The 21916-nt window shown below is 49.4% G+C and overlaps 1 protein-coding gene across 1 annotated transcript in view; it reads right to left on the bottom strand.

Moving 5' to 3' along the window:
• The window catches only part of FBLN1 (fibulin 1), a 63604-nt gene that overhangs the window by 35050 nt on the left and 6638 nt on the right, over positions 1 to 21916 (bottom strand). Inside the window, exon 3 of the mRNA XM_044679278.1 lies at positions 21454 to 21533. Coding sequence (XP_044535213.1) covers positions 21454 to 21533 — 80 coding nt within the window. The remainder of the gene's footprint in view (positions 1 to 21453; positions 21534 to 21916) is intronic.

Genomic DNA, 21916 nt, shown 5'->3' with positions numbered 1-21916 from the left:
AGAGAGAATGAGGGGAGAGAGAGAGAGAGAGAGAGAGAGAGAGAGAGAGAGAGAGAGAGAGAGAGAGAGAGAGCATCCTCTTAGCTATGAGGTCCATGGCAGCAAGAACAAGGCAGACATTTTTGTATCTCCTCCTTTCCCACCCTAGTACCCAATCTCTAGCAGAGGGCCTTGGAATATGGTAGGTCCCTATTAATAAACATTTGAGCAAAAGCAAGCCTTTGAAGGCAGGGAATGTTTCATTTTGTCATTGAATACCCAGATGGCTAACATAGCGCCTGGCACACAGCTGGTGCTTAATAAATATTCCTGGGCTGCTGGCTGATTGATAGAGGGCGCTCAATAAATAGTTTGTTAAGCAATTGGATGAAGCTGCTGACCTACCATCACCGAGAGGGAATGAACTTTTCCCCATAGCAGTTGATTTGCAGACCCCAGCTGGCTCCTCACATTTATGAGATTCCTAGCCAGGCCAGGCTGGCTGACCTCCAACATTCAGGTAAAATCCTAAAGCTTGGCTTCTGAGACCCACACTAATCTAGGGAAGCCCTCATTTGGGATACACTCACTTTTAGATCCGCCAAGGATATCAGGAGTGTATGGAGAGTCAGGAGAATCACAGAGGGTGGTGCTAGAAAGAGTCTTCAGACCCCAACCATCGCTGTTCCTGGTTTCAAATCCCATCTCTGCTCCTTGCTACTCTAAGGGGAATCACTTCCCTGCTTTGGGCCTCGATTCCCTTCTCTGTATAGAGAAAGGTCTAGATTCTGCCACTTTAAACATTCCTTCTGACCCTGATTTCTATGACGTAGGACCCTCATTTGACAACCTCTTTTACAGAGGAAGAAACCAAGGCCCAGAGAGGAAAAGGAATTTTCTCACAGCCACAGAGCGAGCTGCAGACAAAGGCAGGCTAGGCAGCAGATCTTCTCCTTACTTATAATGTCCCCTGGCCATGCCCATGGGCAGCAGAAATGCTCAAAGCAGAGCTAAAGGTGGTGAGGGATGGGAATCTTCTTTTATTAAATGGGAGGGGGTCAGGTTGGGTCATTCTCATTGCTGAGGGACAGATGGGCCATAGCCCTATTCATGTCTCTTGGGTGTTCTGCTCATCAACCTTCAAAGGTCAAAGATTCACAGAATTCCAAGCAGGGAATCTCTTAAGCTAACTCCAGAATCATGGGATTCTTCAAGTGAAAGGGGGCCTCCCAGGCACTAGTCCCCTCTGCCACATTCACAACAAGAAGCTGACCATCCCCTCTCTGCAACCCCTTCCACTCTGCTAGGTTCTCCCAACCCTGAGCCAAAATTAGCCTCTCAGAAGCTTCCCCCGGGGCTCTTGGTTCTCTCTGCTCACTAGGGCCAAGCCAAACGAGGCTGATCCCTCTTCCACAAGAGATCTCTTATAAATACTCCCATTTTATGAGTAGGGAAACTCTTCAAAGGCACATAAGCAGGAAAGAGAGGGAGGATTTGAACCCATATCCCTGACACTGTCCCTTCATGTTGCCTCCAGAGAGCTCTATAGAGAAAGGATGCAAGTGGACATTATCCGCGGCCACACTGGAGCTGCTCTTGGCCTTGCACTATAGAAATGTTTTAAAACAATTCAGTTGGAAACTGAGGGCTGTCCATCAATTGGGGAATGGCTGAACAAACTGTGGTACATATTGGTAGTGGAATACTATTGTGCTATAAAAAATGATAAGCTGGATGATTTCAGAAAAAGCTAGAAAGATCTGCAGGAACGGATGCAGAGTGAAATAAGCAGAACTGGGAAAACACTGTACACAGTAACAGCAATACTGTATGACGATCAACTGGGAAAACTTGGCTACTCTCAGTAGTGCAATGGTCTGGGACAATCCTGAAAGCCTTATGGTGGGGAATGTTCTCTGCCTCCAGAGAAAGAACTGTTGGAGTCGTCTTTCGCATCCGTGTATTTATGGGTTTATTTGGGAGTTTGATTACGGATGACTTTGCTCTTACAACAATGACCAATATGGAAGTGTACTTTGCATGACAATAAAAATAATTTTTTATAAAAGAATGAAAGAGAAAAAGTAAAAAATAAAAATGATTCAGACTCAGGAGTGAGGAATACTTCATTCATACCTGATCCCCACAGGGATCCTAAAAGGTTGGGTCTCCCAGGCCATCAGAACAGCCTGGGGGGAATTAGTGGGAGCCTCACTGGCAGGAGATGCAAAAACTAAGGTCCCAGGAGACAACCTGAACAAGGCAATAAGAAGGCACGATGGAGAGTCCCAGGGCCTGGGTTCAAATCCTGACTCTATGACTGGTTATATCATTGACCCCCTAATTCTACCCTTACCAAAATGACTTTATATTTTTTTTTTGTATTGATTTATCCACACGTATTACCCCCTCCTAATCCCTGTAGAAATGAGCTTTTGGAGGGCAAGACCTGTCTCCCTTTTTTCTTTGCTTCCAGAGTAGCCTTAATTAGTAACCCTAATTCTGAGAGGGAAGGGATGGGAGGTGGGGAGGAAACAGCCTAAGGAGAGAACAGGTTTCATTTTTCCAAATAGCAAAAAAAACACTGGGATGGGAGAAACGACAGGTTGATTTCATCTCAGTCATTGATTAAGAGCATAGTGGGACTAAGGCTACGCTTTGTTTATTGGCTTCAAGGCCAAAGTCAACAAAGAGACTAACCTTTTAGCAAATGCTCCCTTGAGCCCGATGGAAGAGACACATGAACAGAGCAAACACCAGAGTTTTGGGGGAAAGATCCCATTTCTCTGCCACCTCTAACCTCCACTAGAAAATGACCCAAACCCCCTGACTGCTTTGCTGTGACTTCCCTCACTTATCTCACTTCAGCTCAGGTTATAAAGAATCATATATTATTATATAAATAATCAATTATTATAAAACCCCAGTTCAGACAATTCCAACGCATGATGAGTTCTCTCTAAAATGCCAAAGTTCTAGGGAAGGGAGGCTTCACCGAAGAATCAAGCCTGAGAAAAGGGAGAGGAAGGGAGGGCAGGAAAGGTCACATGGGATTCATCCCTTGGCTAGGCGTATACGCCAAAGAAGAAGAGGGAAAGGACTCGTATGTACAGAAAATATTTGTGGCGGCTCTTTTTGTGGTGGGAAAGAACCAGAAACCAAGAGGTTGCCCATCAATTGGGGAATGGCTAGGAAAGGGATCTAGGATCCCATTCAGACCCATATCCAGATCAACTTGACCTGGATTTCAAGTTGGGCAAATGGAGTTCTCTTTGATCCATCACTCATATTTATCTCCATGTTACTTTCCAGCAGGAGAATGTATTTTTTTTAAATTTTAAACCCTTAACTTCTGTGTATTGACTTATAAGTGGAAGAGTGGTAAGGGTGGGCAATGGGGGTCAAGTGACTTGCCCAGGGTCACACAGCTGGGAAGTGTCTGAGGCCGGATTTGAACCCAGGACCTCCCGTCTCTAGGCCTGGCTCTCAATTCACTGAGCTACCCAGCTGCCCCCAGGAAAATGTATTTTTTTTTTAAATTTTAAAACCTTAACTTCTGTGTATTGACTTATAGGTGGAAGATTGGTAAGGGTAGGCAATGGGGGTCAAGTGACTTGCCCAGGGTCACACAGCTGGGAAGTATCTGAGGCCGGATTTGAACCTAGGACCTCCCGTCTCTAGGCCTGGCTCTCCATCCACTGAGCTACCCAGCTGCCCCGGAAAATGTATTTTTGCAGAGCATCCATTGCTAAAATGTTGTTCATGACCACAATGGCGCAAGTCAAAAAAGAAAGCTTTTTGCCTGGTACCATGAGGTTATGTCATTGACCCCCTAACTCTACCCTTCTGGATTCTGACAACTGAACCTGGCTCTGATCTGACCAATTATGGGCTGCAATGGAATTCACTACCAAGCTGGCAGAAATGATGATCAGGATAGAAGATGGAAGTGGGCAGAATCAAAGGAAGAATTTATACAATAACCACATTGTAAAGACAAGCGATGTGAAAAAGCTTTAAGAATTCCAGTCAATGCCATGATCAATCATCACTCCAGAACACTCATGATGGAAACTGCTATCCTCTGCCTGGCAGAAAAATGAGAGGCTCAGAGACACACATTTTCAGACATGGCCAACATCGAGAGTTTATTTGACTTGACTGTGTGTGAGTTTGTTACAAAGGCATACTTGGGCGGCGTGGAGAATGGGGTAGGAGTGGGGGGGCAGCTAAATGAGAACAATGCTAAAAAAGGGAAGAAAGTATCCATGAAATGTTTTAAGAAAACACGCAGAAAAGATCAGACGTTGCTGGGGGTCGTCACAAATAATTAAGATGGTTTTGGAAATAATATGCTGAATAGAATTAAAAAAAAGACAGAAACCAGAGCTAATTTGTGTGTTGGCGTATACATACATGCATGCATATATGCATATGTGTATTTATATATTCTGTTGAATTGAACATACATTGAACGGACTGTAAATAATGAAGTTTCAAATACAATCCTCTTCCATTCTTTGTATGTGGAAATGTCTAAGTTTGTTGGCATTGTCAAATTTAGAATGCCCCAAATTATATATTTTTGAATCATACCGCTCAGTGATATCTGGTCTTAGATGTTGGACCCACATCTTCCTTCTGAAGATGCCCCACAGGATGTGTTTGCTCCCTCTTCCAGATACCATTTGAGAACAGCTCCCACACTGCCCCATTCTACCCCTACCCCAAGTCTCTCTTTAGTTCCTGCAATGGATCTTCCAGGGACCCTTCTCCATCCTGGTCTCTGTCTTCCAGATGTGCTCAGCTTGTTGATGTCTTTGCCAAAATGGGGCCCCCAGAATAGAACCCAATACCTCAGACATTTTTGACCGGAGCAAAATATAGTGGGAATCTCACCAGCTTTGGTCCAGGTGCTAGGCTTCAGGGAGTGGCCAAATGTTTCATTAGCTTATTGGCCACCATTTTACAGTTTTGGCTCCCTCTGAGACTGTAGGTGCCACCTCCCCACCTGGGTCCCTCCCCTCCCCAGGCTTCTTTCTCATGGACAGACTCTGGCCACATGTCGCCACCTCTGCTCCACTCCTGCACTTTATCAGCATCCCAGGAGTCACTGAAGTTGGCTATAGAGCCCATCTGTACAAGGATGCTGGTGTTCTGGACTGTCTAAGGTCCCTCTAGCAGTCAATTTGATGGTCCTGTCTCTCCTCTCCTTTCCCAGGGTCCTTCCTGCTCCCCCAAAATGCTCCCCATATGGACTGGCTTGCATAACCGAAGTCGAGGGCTTGACCATAATCCCTCTTCATTTCCAGCTTGTTAATGTTGGCCTGTCCAGAGCTCTCCGAGTCCTGATTCCATCACGCAGCCTATTGGCCTACCGCCCCTTTCCAGAAAAAATATGACTTAGCCCCCTGGAAATTAATTTTTTTTTAATTTTAGTAGCAATTAATAGGAAAGATAAATGCACCTGTGGCCATCACCGCTTCCCTGGTTCACTGCAGCACCCACCAGGGGGCAGTGGCGCCCACTTTGGGAATCACTGCAAGTGTAGACCAAAAGAGGAAGGCCAGGGACCAGTCCTAGGAAGAGGCCTTCCCTGAGAGGCAGCCAGAGAGTCAAGTCAGGGCTTCTGAGGAGACCAACAAATCAAGGGACCCTGTGATTGTCAGTGGCAGAAAGTTGTGGACCACACTCCACCACCCACCACAGTCACTGTTGTGTGCCTAGTGGGGCCCCCACCCCTCCCATTCTCAAGTCCCACAAGGAAGCCCTTTATACTTGCCAACCTGGATGATGATGATGATGATGATGATGATAATAATAATAATAATAATAATAATAATAATAATGATGATGATGATGACTGGGGCAGGACCAAGGACAGAGATTATTTGCCCAGAGCTAAAGACTTCTTAGTTCAGTGCTATCACAAGAATGGCTGATGGTTGTCAAGCATTTTAAGGTTTGCAAAGCATTGTCCATCTATGATCTTACTTGATCCTCACAACAACCTTGAAAGTAGATGCTCTGATCCTCATTTTAAAGATGGGGAAACTGAGGCAGAGCAGCTAAGGGAGCTGTCCAGGGCGACAAAATTGATACAAAAAAGTCTGAGGCGAAAAAGTGAAGAAAGATCATCCTGACTACTTGCTCCATTCCCACCCCCACTTGATCCAGGTAACATCATTGACCACCACACAGACTCTGGCCAAGTGGGGCTGGGATAGAAGAAGCATCTGGACCTGGAGTCAGGAACCCTAGTTTCAAATCTCACCCTTTTCTTTTTCAGACTGCATCTCACTAGCTCACCCAGGCCACAACGGTGGCTACTCACAGGTCCCACCCCACAGCTGATTTGCTGATTGGCAGGTGTAGGGGGTAAAAGTTGAAATGGCTGAGGAACCAAAATTTAAGGCCCCCTCCCCCAGGGATCACTTATCTGCTGTCCAACCTGGCTGGCAGAGAGCCGAGAATTGTAGCAAGGCTTTAATGTGGGAAAGGGGTGGGGGGAGCCCACAACCTTAGATGGCTAAGAGTCTCCCCTGGGATGGAGAAGGGGGCAATCTTTCACAGGATGGTGGTCTGGGATGAGATAACCTGGATCGTCTCCATTGGTCAAAGTGGGGTACTTGTGTCCAGATGGCTGGGTGCTCCCAATGGAGTTAGCTTAGGGGGCTTTTGGTTCCCAGGCTTGTATAGTCCTTAGTATGGTACGGACAGTAGAAGTCCAGAACATCAGTCTATCATGGATTTGTCAAGTTGCTGCATGGGAAGAAACAGTGCCCTATGAAGTGGAACAACTGCTTTGTTCTGGGGTTCCAGCAGGGGCAGGGGCCGGGGTGGGTGCTATTGGTCTCAGCAGGGTTTGGGGAAGGGGAAAAGTGATTTGGGTTCCATGATCTTTCATCTCGAAGCCAAATCTAGAAGGTTTTCAAACCTAAGCAAGGTTACAAGTCGAACTCCTCGGTTTGTTCTGCTTCTGGCCTCCTAAACTCAAGAAAGCCACCCGCCTTAGCCCCTGTGAGAAGAATGGCTGAGAAGTTGTGGGTCTCCTCCCCTGAAATGATGACTGGCTATAGAACACTGGGAGAGTCACTTACAAAACAAGCAGCTTGAAAGATCTTGGGAACTCTAACCACACAACGCCCGTGTGGGACACCAGAGGATTCATGAAGATCCATGAAGGGACGACCTCATCACAGAAGCAGACATTTAGGGGGGACACAGCCTACTGGGGGATTTGTTTGGCTTGACTAGACATACTCCCAACAGGAAATGGGCTTTTCTTGCTTGCTCAGTAGTGGTGGTGAGGAAGAGAAAGTAGAGAAGAGAGATTTTCATTTGAATAAAATAAAATAAATAAAATTATTTAAATAAATAAAAGTCCTTAAAGTCCTCCTCCTCAGTTTCTTCATCTGTAAACTGGAGAGAATAATCCCAGTGGTACTCCCTTCACAGGGCTATTAGGGAAATTCATTGAGATGTTGTGCCTGATGTGCTTTGCCAACTTTAAGGGGTTCTTCATGAGGATGATGTTGACGACATTAGAACTAGAAGGGGCTTTAGAGACCAGCCAGCCCAACCCCTTTACTTTACAGATGAGAAAACTGAGGCTTAAGGAAGTTTCTTGCCCAAGGTCACCTGTGGACTGAGTGGCAAAGGTAGGACTTGAACCTAGGACCTCTGAGCACAGATCCATCATTCTTTTCACTATAGTCAAGTAGGGAGGACTAACTCAAAGACCCCAAGGCAGAGGTTTCATGAAGAGTGTGCTGACTTTGGAATCCCAAGACCTGGGTGTGAATCTCAGCCCTATTCCTCACCACACTGTTGGGGATGTGGAAGAAGGAATTGCTAGATTAGGCTGGGAGCTCAAAGGGTCCATCAGTCAATTGACAAGCATTTAGTAAGTGCCTTCTGTGTACCAGGTACTGTGCCATGCCTACCCCCTCTGTACTCTGCCATCTCCTCTTCCCCTGGAGATGCCTCCACCTCCAACTTCTGTTGGGCTGGCCACGCTGTTCAAACGCTAAACATATGTTTGCCTAAAAGACTTTTTATGGAACTCAAGCAAGGCAAGAGGTCAGAGGAAGCAATACAAGGACACGCTCAAGGTCTCTCTGAAGAATCCTGGTATTGCTTGTGAAATATGGGAGACCCTGGCCCAGGGCCACCCAGCATGGCATGTCTGCATCCAAGAAGACACTGTGCTCTGTGAGTAAAGCAGAATAGCAATAGCACAAAAGAAACTGGGCAGATTTAGGGACTTCTCCATCCCAAATGTTCATATGCCTACTTGTGGCAGAGCCTCCCAAGCGTACATTGGTCTGGTCAGCCACAGTTGGACACACTGTACATGAGTCCCAACATTGTGATATCATTTTGGTCTTTTTCAAGCATGAAGGGCAACTACCACCCAGCCACCCAGCCACTCACCCAGCCCCAGTGCTCTGCACCGTGCCTGATGCCTAGCAAGAGCTTACTACATGCTTGGCTGAGGTGTCCAGGGTGACAGTGAAGCCCATATTATAAAGATTGCCAGATTTTTCGAGCAGGAAGGGGCCCTAGACAACATCCAGTGCCCAGTGCCAGAATTTTACAGATGAAGAAACTGAAGGAAGTACATTGCCTGTGGTCAAATCCCCAAGAAGAATTTAAGCCCAGATCTCCAGCAATCTCCATCCCCCACCCCACCCCCCAGAAGGGCCAAGATTTCACACCAATCAGGGGAATCTCTAAAAGGACTGAGATTTCCCTTCTGTCTAAGATGATGGATGGCCCTGAGCGGCACTGGATCAGGACAGATTCTGAGTAGCCCAACTGTTTGTCGATTATTTGGCCTGTCTCCGTTTTGCACAAAGACGGCTTAGTGAAATGGTAAACATCTGGAAATATAACCCTCCCTCCCTCCCTTCCCACCCCTCCTCCCCTTGTCTCTCTCTTGAGTGATTGAATTTGTAGTTTCTAAAAAGGAAAAATCTCTCTACAGACTTTGAAGAGATTTCTTTAGAGATCCCCGGGTTACCCTGCGACGACGAGGTTTTTATGAGGTTTCCAGACCAAGGGCCAGTCAGAGGCTTTACCAAGAGCAAACCCACAATGCCATTCAGCAGACTTTTACCTTTTTTTTTATTATTATTTTAAACCCTTAACTTCCGTGTATTGACTTATAGGTGGAAGAGTGGTAAGGGTAGGAAATGGGGGTCAGGTGACTTGCCCAGGGTCACACAGCTGGGAAGCGTCTGAGGCCGGATTTGAACCTAGGACCTCCCGTCTCTAGGCCTGGCTCTCAATCCACTGAGCTACCCAGCTGCTCCCACATTCAGCAGACTTTTAGTAGGCACTTAGGAGGACTCAATTAAAACTGCAAACAGTGCCTGCTGGGCCCACAGTGCTAGAGCAGAGAAAACAGAGCCTTGGTGCCTGGAGGCTTTCGTTCATAGACATCACCAAGACTTTGGCCAAAGGACTTCCTCTCTTGGGGGAAAGAGATGAGGAGTTGTCATACCTCCCACTTTCCTCTGAGGGCTTGCTGAGGAGAGGGGCCCCAGGATCTCCGAGCCCCTCTAAAGGGGGACTATCAGAATACCGAGTACAGGAAAGAGGCAAAGTCCCTCGCTCGAAGGCTAACAAGGGAGACCTGACAAATGTCAAAAGAGCAGGAGGTAAGGTAAGTGCAAGAGAGGAGTCCCTGGCAATGTGGTCTGACTTTTGGAACGTGTCGTGGAGAGCAAACAGAGCTGTGGAGTCGAGAAGACTTTGGTGCAGGACCATCTGTGAAACATCCTGGCTGTGTGACATGTCAGGCGCCCAGGCTGCTCCGGAGGTACCGCTCAGGAGCTGATCCAGTGCCGCTCGGGGCCATTCATCATCTTAGACAGCAGGGAAATCTCAGTCCTTTTAGAGATTCCCACGATTGGTGTGAAATCTTGGCCCTTCTGGGGCTGGGGTGGCGGATGGAGATTGTTTGGACTTTCCTGATGCCGAAGACATCCTAGCTCTGTTTCCGTCTTCCCTTCCCCCCAAATTACTGTTTTATGAGTATGAAATTTGAAAAAGTTTTCAATCTTATGCAGCAAGAACTGTAAAACTATCGGAATTCCAGGTAGAAATCAGAATATTGACGCAATCTGAGAAGGTAGAGAAGGGCCTCACACCTACTCTGTAAGGAGAAAGGGGAGGGAATGAGCATTTGTGTGGCATCTACTGTATGCTAAGCACTTTATAAATCTTATCTCATTGGGTACCTCACAACAACCCCGGGAGGTAGGTGCTATTGCTACCCCCATTTAACATTTGAGGAAACTGAGGCAGAGGTTCAGTGATTCACTCAAAATCACCAGCAAGAAAGTGCCTAAGGCAGGACTTGAATGTGGGTCTTCCTGACCCCCGTCTCAGCCTCTCCATCACCCTAGCTGTCTTGGTCCCTATTTCCACATCCATGGGCTTCCTTCTCATTACAGTAGAAGCTCCCGGAGAGCAGAGATTTGTTCTTTACCTTTGGGTCAAGGTGTCTAGCACCCAGTAGGCATTTATTTAGTAACTCTTCAGTGGTTAGTTGATTGAGTTTAGAAAAAAGATTGCTTTTATTTATTTCATCCAACGTACGAAGTAGTCTACAAAGGATGGCTAGCGCTGAGGGTCAGGGCAAGTCATTTCTTTCTGGGCCAAGATTCCTTCTATGTAAAATGAGGGGTTCTGGGTGGCTCCGAGGATTGAAAGACAGGCCTATAGATGAGAGGTCTTGGGTTCGGATCTGGCCTCAGACACTTCTATGTGGCCTTGGGCAGGTTACTTAACTCCCATTGCCTCGTCCTTATGCTCTTTGGCCTTGGAACCAATACACAGGAATGGTCGGGGTATATCAAAAAAGAGGGGCCTGGCCCAAACAGCCTCTGAAGACCCTCGAGCCTGTGATCGTGTGACTGCGCTGATAAATCCCAGGACAGGTCCAGGCAAAGAGCCATTAAATTAGGAACTTGGAAGGCTCACAGGATATAATCGGTCACTGAGCATTGATTAAGCATCTCCTACGGACTGGGGACCAAAGACCAAAGATGAAGCTGATTCGCCACCCAGGCCAACAATCACACGTGACTGGTGAGAGAACTGAGACCCAGAGAGAAACCAGGATGCTTCGAGGTCCATAAAAAGTGGGTGGTAGAAACAGGATAATCCAAAGTCTTCTCTCCAAGGGAGAGTCTCCCGAGGGCAGCTGCTCTCTGAGGGCCACTTCAGTGATTTGGGGAGTGAGCCAGGTGGGGAAAATCCTGGCCTTGTTGAAGAATCTAGCCTTGAGGAATGGGTAAGATTTCCCAAAAGCCCCCTGGAGAGGAGGCCAGGCATCTCAGGAGAAAGGGAGGAAGGGAGAGAAGAAGGTGAGTTCAAGGAGGAGTCGAGAAGGTGAGTTGTGAGTCAGAGAGTTAAGATGAGGCTGGAAAGGTCATCTGAGAGAGCAGCTTGGACTTTATCATTTGGACATTAAGGAGCTTTTGAAAGTTTAGGGTCTGGGGACGGCACCCTCCAAGTTGACCGGCACATCTAGGAGAAGTTTTCTCTAGCATGCTTACAGCTGAGGACAGAGGGACAGACTGCAGGGGTGAATCTGGGAGGAGGAGGAGGAGGAGGAGGCCAGTTTGGGTCTTGGGGAAGCAGCACAGGTGGGGATAAGAGGGTCCGCTGCACAGCCACGGGAGAGAGCCGCTTTATAATCAAGGGTTCCGCCGTCTTTGAGAATTCCCGCTTCCAGCAGAGCAAGGGAGGGGACCCAACATGTGACAAGGAAAGAAACAACAGGAAGGCCCGGTCATCCCATTCTCCCATGCAGCCGTCTTTTCTAGCCTCCTCCCCTCAAACAGTGCCAGCTGATTCAGCGGGCAGGCCAGCCAGGGAAGGGCTGCTAAAGACACTGCTGGGAGGGGAGCCTTAAGGAAAGAGGCCTCCTCAGCTCAGAAGAGGATAAGGATGACATGTGGGAGGCCAGAGCCAAAGAGGCCTCAGAGACTGTCTAGACCAACTTTCCGGAGCCACAAAGGACACCCAAGCCCGGAGAGTCGAGGCCACACACGTGGCTGTGCCGCAGTCAAACTGAGCCTCATCCCCAGGTCTCCCGACTCCCAACCAAGAATGGCTCACCTCGAGATCGTGCTTTAAGGCCGGCAGAGACACATACATGTATATGTACATGCACACATATAGACACACACGCTTCATCTGAGCCTCACCATAGCCCTGTGAGGTACAGGCTATTATTATCTCTAATTTATAAGTGAGGGAACTGAGGCTTGTCCAGGGTATCTGTGAGTATCTGAGGCAGCTCTTGAACCCATCTCTCCCAGACCCAAGCCCAGCGTTCTCTCCACCACACCACCAAGTTGACCACACCATCATGAGGGATACAAAGGGAGGGGGGTCTTGAACAAGGACCCCAGCCAAAAAAACTTGAAAGACACAACTTTAGAACCAAATAAACAACAAAGGGAGAAAAGACCCCTGTCTAGATGTCAGTGGAAGGGAATGGATCCCCCCAAATGGCACTGTGGCACTCACTAGCTGGGTGGCCTTGGCTCTGGTCCTCAGTTTCTCTATTTGCAAATAGGAGGGAATTGGTCACAGTGACTCTGAAGGTCCCTTCCTGCTCCAAACCCATCGCCTCCCCTCACCTCCAGGGTCTCAGAAAGGCTTCAAGCCCCCAGATCTAAAGTGTATGTTCCTTGGCTTGAGGTCCAGGACAGCTAAGCCCAGAGCAGCACATGTCTCCAAGCCCAGGAAGAGAGCCGCCTCACATCAGCCTGAGGATGGAGGAGCAGCTAAACTATGCTCCAACCTTAGTCTGAGAGTTCAGAAAAACAGAGGGCGGGAGTCTCCTGGAACACAAGCATAAGCAGATTCTCTCTCCCCTCTGGCAGGCAACCCATCTCAGCAGACCCTCTGCTGGCTTCATGCTTGTTCTAATCCAAACAAAACCACTTGGAATGACATCTAAGCCTTCTCCTTGTCAGATGTGCCCCCACCCACCCTGCAGCACCCCCGGAGTTGGATCAAAAGCCCTCCTCTTTCTAGAGAAGCCAAGAAGGAGGAGATCCCCTTTGGCACTTGGACAGTGACACAATCTCTCCCCTTGGACTGGGCCCCAAAGCAAGCTCTCCTTCCAATCCTTGGCCTTAGCCACTGATAGCAGAGAATCCCCAAAGGGGCCCCAAAGACCACCTAATCTATTTTCTTTCTTTCAGCTCAGTGGAATGAATATGGGTTCTGGAGACAGAGGGTCTAGTTTCCAATTCCTGTTTCTTGGCACCCCCTTGGTGGCCTTGGGCTAATCTGTTCTATGAACTTCAGTCTCCCTCTCTAAAAAAAAGGAAGAGGTTGAAGCAGATGACCCCAGAGATGCCTTTCAGCCCTTGGTCTATGATGCAGAAACCCCAAAAGAGGTGGGCATATGCCTGGGGCCCGGGGCAGATCCAAGAGATCCCAAGAGCCCAGAGTCCCATAAATTGGGGCTGATGTGTGCAGGCAGACTCCACTCAGCCTCATGAGTTGTTTCTATGATGTTTGGGGCATGTCACCAGACTGTTGGCTCTAGGAAGGCAGATTAGGGTCTTCCAAGCTCCAAAGCTGCCTCTGTGACCATTATGCTGTCCTCAAGGGCAAGAAGACCTCAAGGCCTACCTGGCTAGGGGATCCTGGTCACACATCATCTCTCAAGGCCTGTTTCCTCATCTTTAAAACGGGATTAATGATCTCTCTACCTCACAAGCTCAAAGGTTGGAATGTTCTGGCAGCTATTTGCTCAATGAGGCTGTGGGGCTCAAACACTTTAAAATGAGGGCCAAGGGAACCACAGAGTAGAATCAATCTAGCAGCAAGCTGGTGTTCAATATTAATCATCACTGATGCCCCTGGACTGAGGACCCATAGAGTGAAGAATGTGAGCTCTTTGAGGGCAGAAGCTGGCTTCACTTTTGTCTTTGTGTCCAGAACCCAGCGGGGTCTACCACACATTAGTGCTGAATGAATGAATGAATGAATGAATGAATGAATGACTTCCTGCTTCCCCAAGCTGCCTTTCTTCTTGGGAAGCCATTTATTAAGGAACAAAAAATATTGTCCTGTTCTCAGGGGGCTGGAGGTCTGCGGATCCCTCCACCCAGATGCTAGGATTTCAGGAGATTTTCATTCTCTAGGAAGTAGGGAGCAGGATAAAAAGCTCAATTCAGCTGCCATTTCCTAAGTGCCTGAGGTACCTATGACATTGGTGAGGACCAGGACCTTGAAGGACATCAACACAGATGGCTAAAACACACAATATTGGAAAAATTCATGAAGGTAGAACAAAGTGCTCAAGGAGGTATCTTGGGAGGTGGGCCAACCGTTATGAGTCAGGGCAGTGCCTGGAGGGGGTACCATTTGAATTAGGCTTTTAAAAATGGGCAAGAATTCAACAGGTGAAGGAGAGGGAAAGTATTCTAGGTTCGGGAGCCAAGGTAGAGAGATAGGAGAGCACGAAGTATATTCAGGCGGCATAGAGTCATCCGGGTTAACTAGAACATAGTGGTAATAGTTCAGCCCCCATCTCTATAAGGCAAAGATGCTTGGCACATAGTGGGTGATCAATAATTAGTTGGTCTATTCATTGGTCATAAAATATTGGCACCCTCACATCCTCTACTCCCCTGATGGCCCTGATCAGCCTGACTAGGAAGATTGCCTTAGTCAGACATCTGGAGCTCTTAGTTCCTTCGTGAACAGGTTTTCAAGATTTTCTGAGTTATTTATCCAGTGTCCAGGTTTCTTCTGCTTTACTACACAAAACAGCGATCTGACATACACGGACTCTCCCAACTGGAAAGAACCCCTGAGGTTCTCTAGAGGAGTCCAAGCCCTTCTTTTAACAGATGAGGGAACTGAAGCCCAAAGTGAGGGGAAGAATTTGCCCCAGATCTCTGAGGTACTAAGGAAGAAAGTCAGGATTTGATACCATCTCTTCCCCCTAGATGTGATGCTCTGTTCCCCACACCACACCCACTGTGGTCCCCAAGCCCATACAAGAATTAAGCCAAGATGGGGCTTTAGCTTCCTTCCAGACTTTGATGCGAAGTCCTCCGCATTGCTTCTCAATGATTTTTTAAAAAGGATAAAGCAAATGGCTGGGCACCTCTTGAGTATTTCTCACATATTCTTCACTGTTACTTTTATCTATCAGACAGAGGGCATGCCATCTTCTCTAGATTTGGTGTCTCTAAACCAACAACTATTCCTGGGCTTTGAGCCATGTGCGCCCAAAGGCCTTTACCAGCCCCGGTGGCAGGGTGACCATCGAGTACTACATACAATCAGTAGTAGGCAGTGAGTACCACACATTTCCCATTGCCCTCTACCCCAGCCCTTTGTCCGACAGACAGCTCTTTCTTGACTCTGCTAACATTTGGCATTTCCTACTTGAAGTATTTTTTTATGGGAGACCGTCATGGGATCAAATAGATGCGTAGGTAGATTCTAGGCCAGTGATGGTGAACGTAGGCATGGGGTGCCAAAGACAGCATGCAGAACACTCTCTATGGGTATGTATGCCTCCCCTGCCCCCAGTTTATTACTAAAAAGACAGAGGGACTCTGGCAGAACTGCTCCCTTCCCCCTCTCCACCATTCCTGAGGACATTTTTTCACATCACCCACCCTTCTACCCAGCAGCCCAATGGGAGCCTTTCTCCCTCCCCTGTGTGGGGTAAAGGGGCAGCAGGGCGTTCCCGGCCCTTGGTGGGAGGGTGGGACATGGCACGCGGTCTCTGGGAGCGCATGGCACTCGGTCTCTAAAAGGTTCATCATCACTGTTCTAGCTATTTGAAGCCTCGACTGCCGGAGGAACATACAAACATACCACCTCATTGCCAACCCTGGATGGTGAATGCAGAACCCACCACATTTCTGAAGTTGTTCAGAACATGCCTCAGAAGGATTTCATGATTCAAAGGGGAGACATTCTGGGGATCTCCAGTTTGGAGCTCCGGCCTCCCCTCCTCCCTCGGGGCAAAGTTACTTGCCCAAGGTCACAGAACTGTGCTGAGCCCACCTCCAACCACACAAGCCCAAGCTAGCCAACCACCTGTGTTAAATAAGCATTGGGGGAGGGGCACGCCAGCAATGTTGCCTCAAAGGCTAACAGCTGCCACATGTTCCCAGTAAAGTTTAGCCTTTGTTCTTGCTCCCACTTCCCGTTCGTGTTTTCTCTAATCACCTCACTAAGCTGAGCAGGAAGCCCCCAGTTCTGGAGTACTTGCCCTGCCCCCCAACCTTGCTATCTCCATGCTGCCTCCCCAGGATTTCTGCTCACTTCTGCTAGTTCTGTAAGGCTGCTCTGGCAGCCCTTCCTGGAGGGTAGCTGCCTGATGGGCAACCCCATCTATTCCCACCCCACCCCACCCCCAAGACTCTGAAAACACAAGGTGTGCGTTGGTGGAGTGTTTGCAGAGCACAGCCAGGTGAGTGCAAAGAGCCTCGGGTTTGGAGTCCAGAAAACCGGGTTCTACCCCCAGCCCTGACACTTGGGAGTCATGCGTATTGGAGCACGTCACTGCACGTCTGTGGGCCTCAGTTTCCACGTGGGGGAGCCTGGGCTAGATGGTCTCCAGGGCCCCTGCCAGCTCTCCAACCATCCTGTGATACTATCGGTCACCAGCTGCTTTCTCTCAGGGCTGATGCATTCTGCCTTGCCCAGATCATGTTACGAAGCTCTTTCTGAGCCATAAATTCTTCTACCGCGGCCAAAAGGAATGTGGCAGCCCGGAGACCCAGGCAGCCCTTGACCACCCACTCTCCAAATACCCCAAGCCCGAAATGGGCCAAGCTATCCTCTCTTTGCTGGTTTTCAAACAAATACATTCCCAAATGGACTGAATAAAAAACATCCCGCCGGGACGGTCTCACCAAGATATTTGTTTTGTTACATTCTGTATATGGTTTCAGTGAGGGGGCACCGACTATTAAGAAAAAGGAAAAAAGCTGGTCAGGGAGAAGGGGGAGGGGGTGCTGCCCTGTTTCTATGCTGCAAACTGCTTGGCTTGTGGGGCCTTTAAAAGAGTCAAAAGGCTCGTGTGGTTTTAAGATACTTGAGAACAGAGACACTAGAATTGAGCCCCACACAGAAAGGGATGGAGTGAGGGGCATGCAGCATTGAATTAGATCAGGGCACAACCTCAGAAGTTCCCAGCCTAACTTCTTCATCTCAGACATAAAGGAACTGAGCCAATCTAGGAAGATGCAGTGATGTCCAGGGTCACAGAGCATCAGAGGTACAATCTGAATCCAGGCCTCGTGACTCACTCCAGTGCTTTTCCCACAGGCCAGGCTCCCTTCCAAGAAAAGGCCTGAAAAGTTTCCTCTTCTATAGAGATGTGTGACGCAATGGACTGTCCCCTAAGATGGCAAGTCTCCCTCCCAGGGGCTTTGGGTAAAGGCTGGACACCCTTCTCAGGCAGGTTAGAGAGAGGGAGGATTCTTGTTCAGGTAATGACTGGACTGAACACCTCTTAGCTCCCCCAAAGCACATGGCGCTCCATGATTTCTACAGCTTTGCTCAAACTACTTCCTACACATGGAACTGGGATGCCGATGCTCTCTCCTTCTCTCCCCACTATCCTGACCACTCCGATTCTATCCCAGCCTCTAAGGCAGTGATGGCGAACTTTTTAGAGACCGAGTGCCCAAACTGCAACCCTCACACCACATTTGAGCACCCCCCCCTTTGCCCCAGACAAGGGAGGGAGGAAGCATTCCCATTGGGCTGCTGGGTAGAGGGGCAGGTGAAGTGAGATACATCCTCAGGCACATGTGGAGCAGGGGAGGGGAGCAGGTCAGGCAGGGCCCAGCATTTGTGCCATAGGTTCACCAACACGCTCTAGGGCCACCTCTCCCAGAAGGTCTTCTAGGATCTTTTCTTCTGAGAATAACCTCCCCACCTCCTGGCTACACCTCGACCTCAGGGCCTGCTTTTCTGCATACCCTGAGGTACAGTAACACTGCTGGCTTTCACAGACTGTGCTGCTTTTGCTCAATTCCCCAACTAGATACTAAGCTCCACAAGGGCAGTAGCTCTGTTCTGCCTTGTACTTCCCCCCTACCATATACTTATCCAGGAGGCATATACTTAGCAGCAACACTAGCTCTCGCTTGAATACTCCTGGAAGCAGGGGCCAGCATAGAAGCTGCCTAGGCTTATGTGTTACAGAGGAGGAAGCTGAGACCGGAGTGAGGAAATGACTTGCCCAAGGTCATGTCATGGTCTCAAAGTGGCAGAGCCAGGATTTAGACCCTGGGCTCTAACTCTAGGTCCCATAAGCAGAAGGTGAGGGATGATTTCATTCTTCGTTTTTGTAGCCACAGTGCCCAAAGTAGGCCCTTAATTAAAGCACAGTGTTCGCTATCTACCTAGAACTGGCACTGAGGCCCAGAGGAGGGCAATGACCAGCCTAAGACCATATAAGTGGTAAGAGCAATGGGTTTCGAACCAGGGGCTCCACCACCAGTGGTCTTCTCACTGCTCCACCTGGGAGGCAGCACAGGGTATGGATGAGAAAATATCATTGTGGTCCTTTCTCAGCATCCCACAGTTGACTCTTCACAGGACACCAGGGAACTCAATGTGGCCAAAAGCCTCCAGGAAAGCATATCGTAGGCAGCATTTTCCTGAATTTGTTTGACTTGGGGTATTACTGCAGGGTCACTAGACGCTGACTGGAACAGAGGTTGACCCTGGTCATCCTGTCTCATTGTCCAGCCTAATGCTTTCAGACTCTGGGATCCATCATTCCTCTCTTCACTGATGCAGGTCCTGGGTTTGGAAGCTAGGACTCTTCTAAAGCATCCCACTTGGTCTCCACGAGGCACTTCTCTGGTGCTTGTCTCTGCCTTTAGCTGGGCCAGGTTGATTTTGAAGTTGTTCTATTCTGGCTAGACCTTCCGGAGCACCACAGTGAGGCTCTGGAGGCCAGGGGGAGGGGAGGAGAGACTTTGCCCTTGTCAGGGTTTGGTAAATACATGACAAAAATCAATTCCTCACAGTTCCACTCTTTGGGACCTTCAACATCTATCTCTGCTGCACTCTCTTTCAGGCTTACCTAAAAAGCTTTCCTGGTATGTCTGAGGACCCCACCAAAAGAAAAATCCCTCCACCAAAGGCCATAAAAGGAGAAGACTCCAGGGGGGAAGAAGCCTATCCTTGGGGCGAGCAACCAGTCAGCTTGGAGGTCAGGCCTCTGACTGCTGAGAAGAAAGCTTGAGATGGGGGAAGGGTATAGAACCTTTCCCATGACCCATTTCTACAGCAGCCAGGCCCAGCAACCCATGCCAGAGGGTGGAAGCCACTATCCACTGCCAGGAGTCTAGGAAGGCAATCTCAGCTGACCAATTTCCACAGTTCAGTTTTCAAAAATAGGTGATAGAGCTGAAAGGGACCTTCGAGATCATTCTAGTCCAATCCCCTCATTTTAAGGATGAGGAAACTGAGACCCAGAAGGGGAAGACACAAAGTCAAAAAGATAGAACCACTGAGTTTCAGAGTTGGGAAGAGACTCAGTGGCCATCTAATCTTCCCCCTATCTGAAGGAGAATTCTCATGACCCAGTGAAGACCTCTGATGATAGAGGCAGGGCCCATTCCCCTTATGTAGGGATGGTGCTCCTGGTGCCTCAGTATGCCCTTCCTACTCTGATCCATTCTTTGTCCTTAAGAATAAGGCAGTAGGGGGCAGCTGGATAGCTCAGTGGATTGAGAGTCAGGCCTAGAGACAGGAGGTCCTAGGTTCAAACCTGGCCTCAGACACTTCCCAGCTGAGTGACCCTGGGCAAGTCACTTGACCCCCATTGCCCACTCTTACCACTCTTCCACCTAGAAGCCAATACACAGAAGTTAAGGGTTTAAAAATGTAAAAAATAAAAAATAAAAAAGAATAAGGTAGTAGCAGAGCTAGAGCTGACCCCCCTGGGCCTCTGGCCTTCGATCCTCTCTCTTTCCACCAACCTAGCTTCCTTTAGTATTGAAACCCTGTACCAAGCGCCCAAGGTAGGATCTGAGCTTCCTCTTTCTGAGGTAGAGGACAATCAATTAATGGCTCTCAGTCAGAGAATCAGTTTCCAGGTCCCAGACTTGACTCTGGAGTTGGACAAAACTAGCCCTGGGAGTGCACAAGTCTAGGCACAGCTAGGAGGTCCATTGTGAATGGAAGGGAGATGTGTGCTCACCAAACTGGGGCTTTCCCAGAGAGTACTCTCCTGAAGTCTTCAGCTTTTGACAAGCCTTCTCCCCATACCAAGTGCTAGAAGTCCTGCTGCCCCATTTTACAGATAAGGAACACGCAACTCAGGAAAATGAAATCCCATCCATGACCAATCGCTACAGAGTCCGGGCAAGAAGACAGAACCTCAGACTGAGTCCAAAGCAGTCCCCTCCCTACTCCCAAGACCTGGACTCTCCTAGTAAGAAAGAGGACTCTAGCAGGATGCCCATGGGGAGAGAAAGAAAACATGTGCTCTATCTCCCAGACTTTTTAGTCCCTCCTCCTTTCTCTTAACCCCGCCCCCACCCCCATCTCCCCAGCCTCCAGGAATGGTTCTGGCTTTAATTGTTTTAATAACAGCTCTAGGAAGATGTAGATTGGAGCTGAGGACTTTGCAGGCAGGATACACCCCCCCTCCCCAGCCACTGCTCCCTTCCCCCAGGCCCCCCGCCCTCCATAACATGGCTTTACATAAGAGAAAAGGGATGGTGAACCAGGGTAGGAGGGCCACCTCCCCCAATAGTGCTCCTGGCCAAGAGACAGACACCCAAAGCCAATGGAGCCCAGTGCTCTCAACTCCCAAGCCCTTCCTCGTTCTGCCACATTAGTCTGGGCATTCAAATGGATTGGTGAGGAGGTGAAAGAATAGCATTTGGAAGATGAGGAAGGGATCACCCAGCCCAACTCCCTTTTTGACAGATAGGGAAACTGAGACCAGGAACGGGGAAGCAATAAAGTCACACAGGTGAAAAATACATCCCTTTCCTAAAAAAAAGCTCTGAGGCAAGTAGGGAGAGTGAGAAGGGATGGTGGGCAATGGGGGAGGGGCGCCCCAGGGAGGCAGCCTAGGCCCAAAAGCCCTTGGGCACCTGGGGTGCAGGGGGAGAGGATGGAGATAGCGCCTGCCAGTGACCCTGGATTCCAAAGGGGCAAGACAGGAAGCCAGAACACGACAGGACAGAGTCTGGAAGGGACTAGGGAGGATGGAGAAGGACCAGAAGTTCCCAAACTTCAGAGTCTCGGAGAGAAACGGGGTGCCAGGGGATCCCACAGAGAGGCTGTAAGAGGAGAAGGTTGAGGTCCCCGGCACCGCCTCCTGCCCCCTCCCCCTCCCAACGACTGCGCTCTGGGGGCGCAAGGCACCTCTCCCCGGCAGCTCACGTCCCCCCCTAACCTGGCCCCCTGCCCCCCCTTCCTGCTCCTTACCTCTGGCGGCCAGTAGCAAGACGAGGGCCAGCAGCGCCAGCGGCCGCGGCTTCCAGGCCGGCTCCATGGGGCCCGGGACACTGAGATGGAAGGGGGTGAGCCCCCTGCGCTCACAAAGGGCGGCCCGGGGAGGGCAACGGCTTCTCCTCCTCCTCCGGGCAGCTCCTGCTCCTTCCTTCTGGACGTGGGGGGCCGCCGAGGACCGGCCAGAGGGACCAGTGGGTGACAGCGTGTATGTGTGTGTGTATGAAGAGTGTGACACTGGTTTGTATGCGTGTGAGGACGTGGGGTGCCCGCCAGTCCCCGGCCCCTGCGCGCCCGCCCGCTTAGCTCTGTCCAGAAGAGACTTGTCCTGCTCCTTTCAATTATCCCGCCTGGAAGCACTCTGGCCAGAGCCCAGCCTGGGCTAGGGGGAGCCGGAGCTGGGGAAGGGGAGGGCGGGGCCGGAGGGGGCGGGGTGGGG

This window comes from Gracilinanus agilis, chromosome 5, assembly GCF_016433145.1.
Source record: "Gracilinanus agilis isolate LMUSP501 chromosome 5, AgileGrace, whole genome shotgun sequence".
In the NCBI taxonomy this organism is placed as follows: domain Eukaryota; kingdom Metazoa; phylum Chordata; class Mammalia; order Didelphimorphia; family Didelphidae; genus Gracilinanus; species Gracilinanus agilis.
This window is presented reverse-complemented; position numbering and strand designations above follow the sequence as displayed.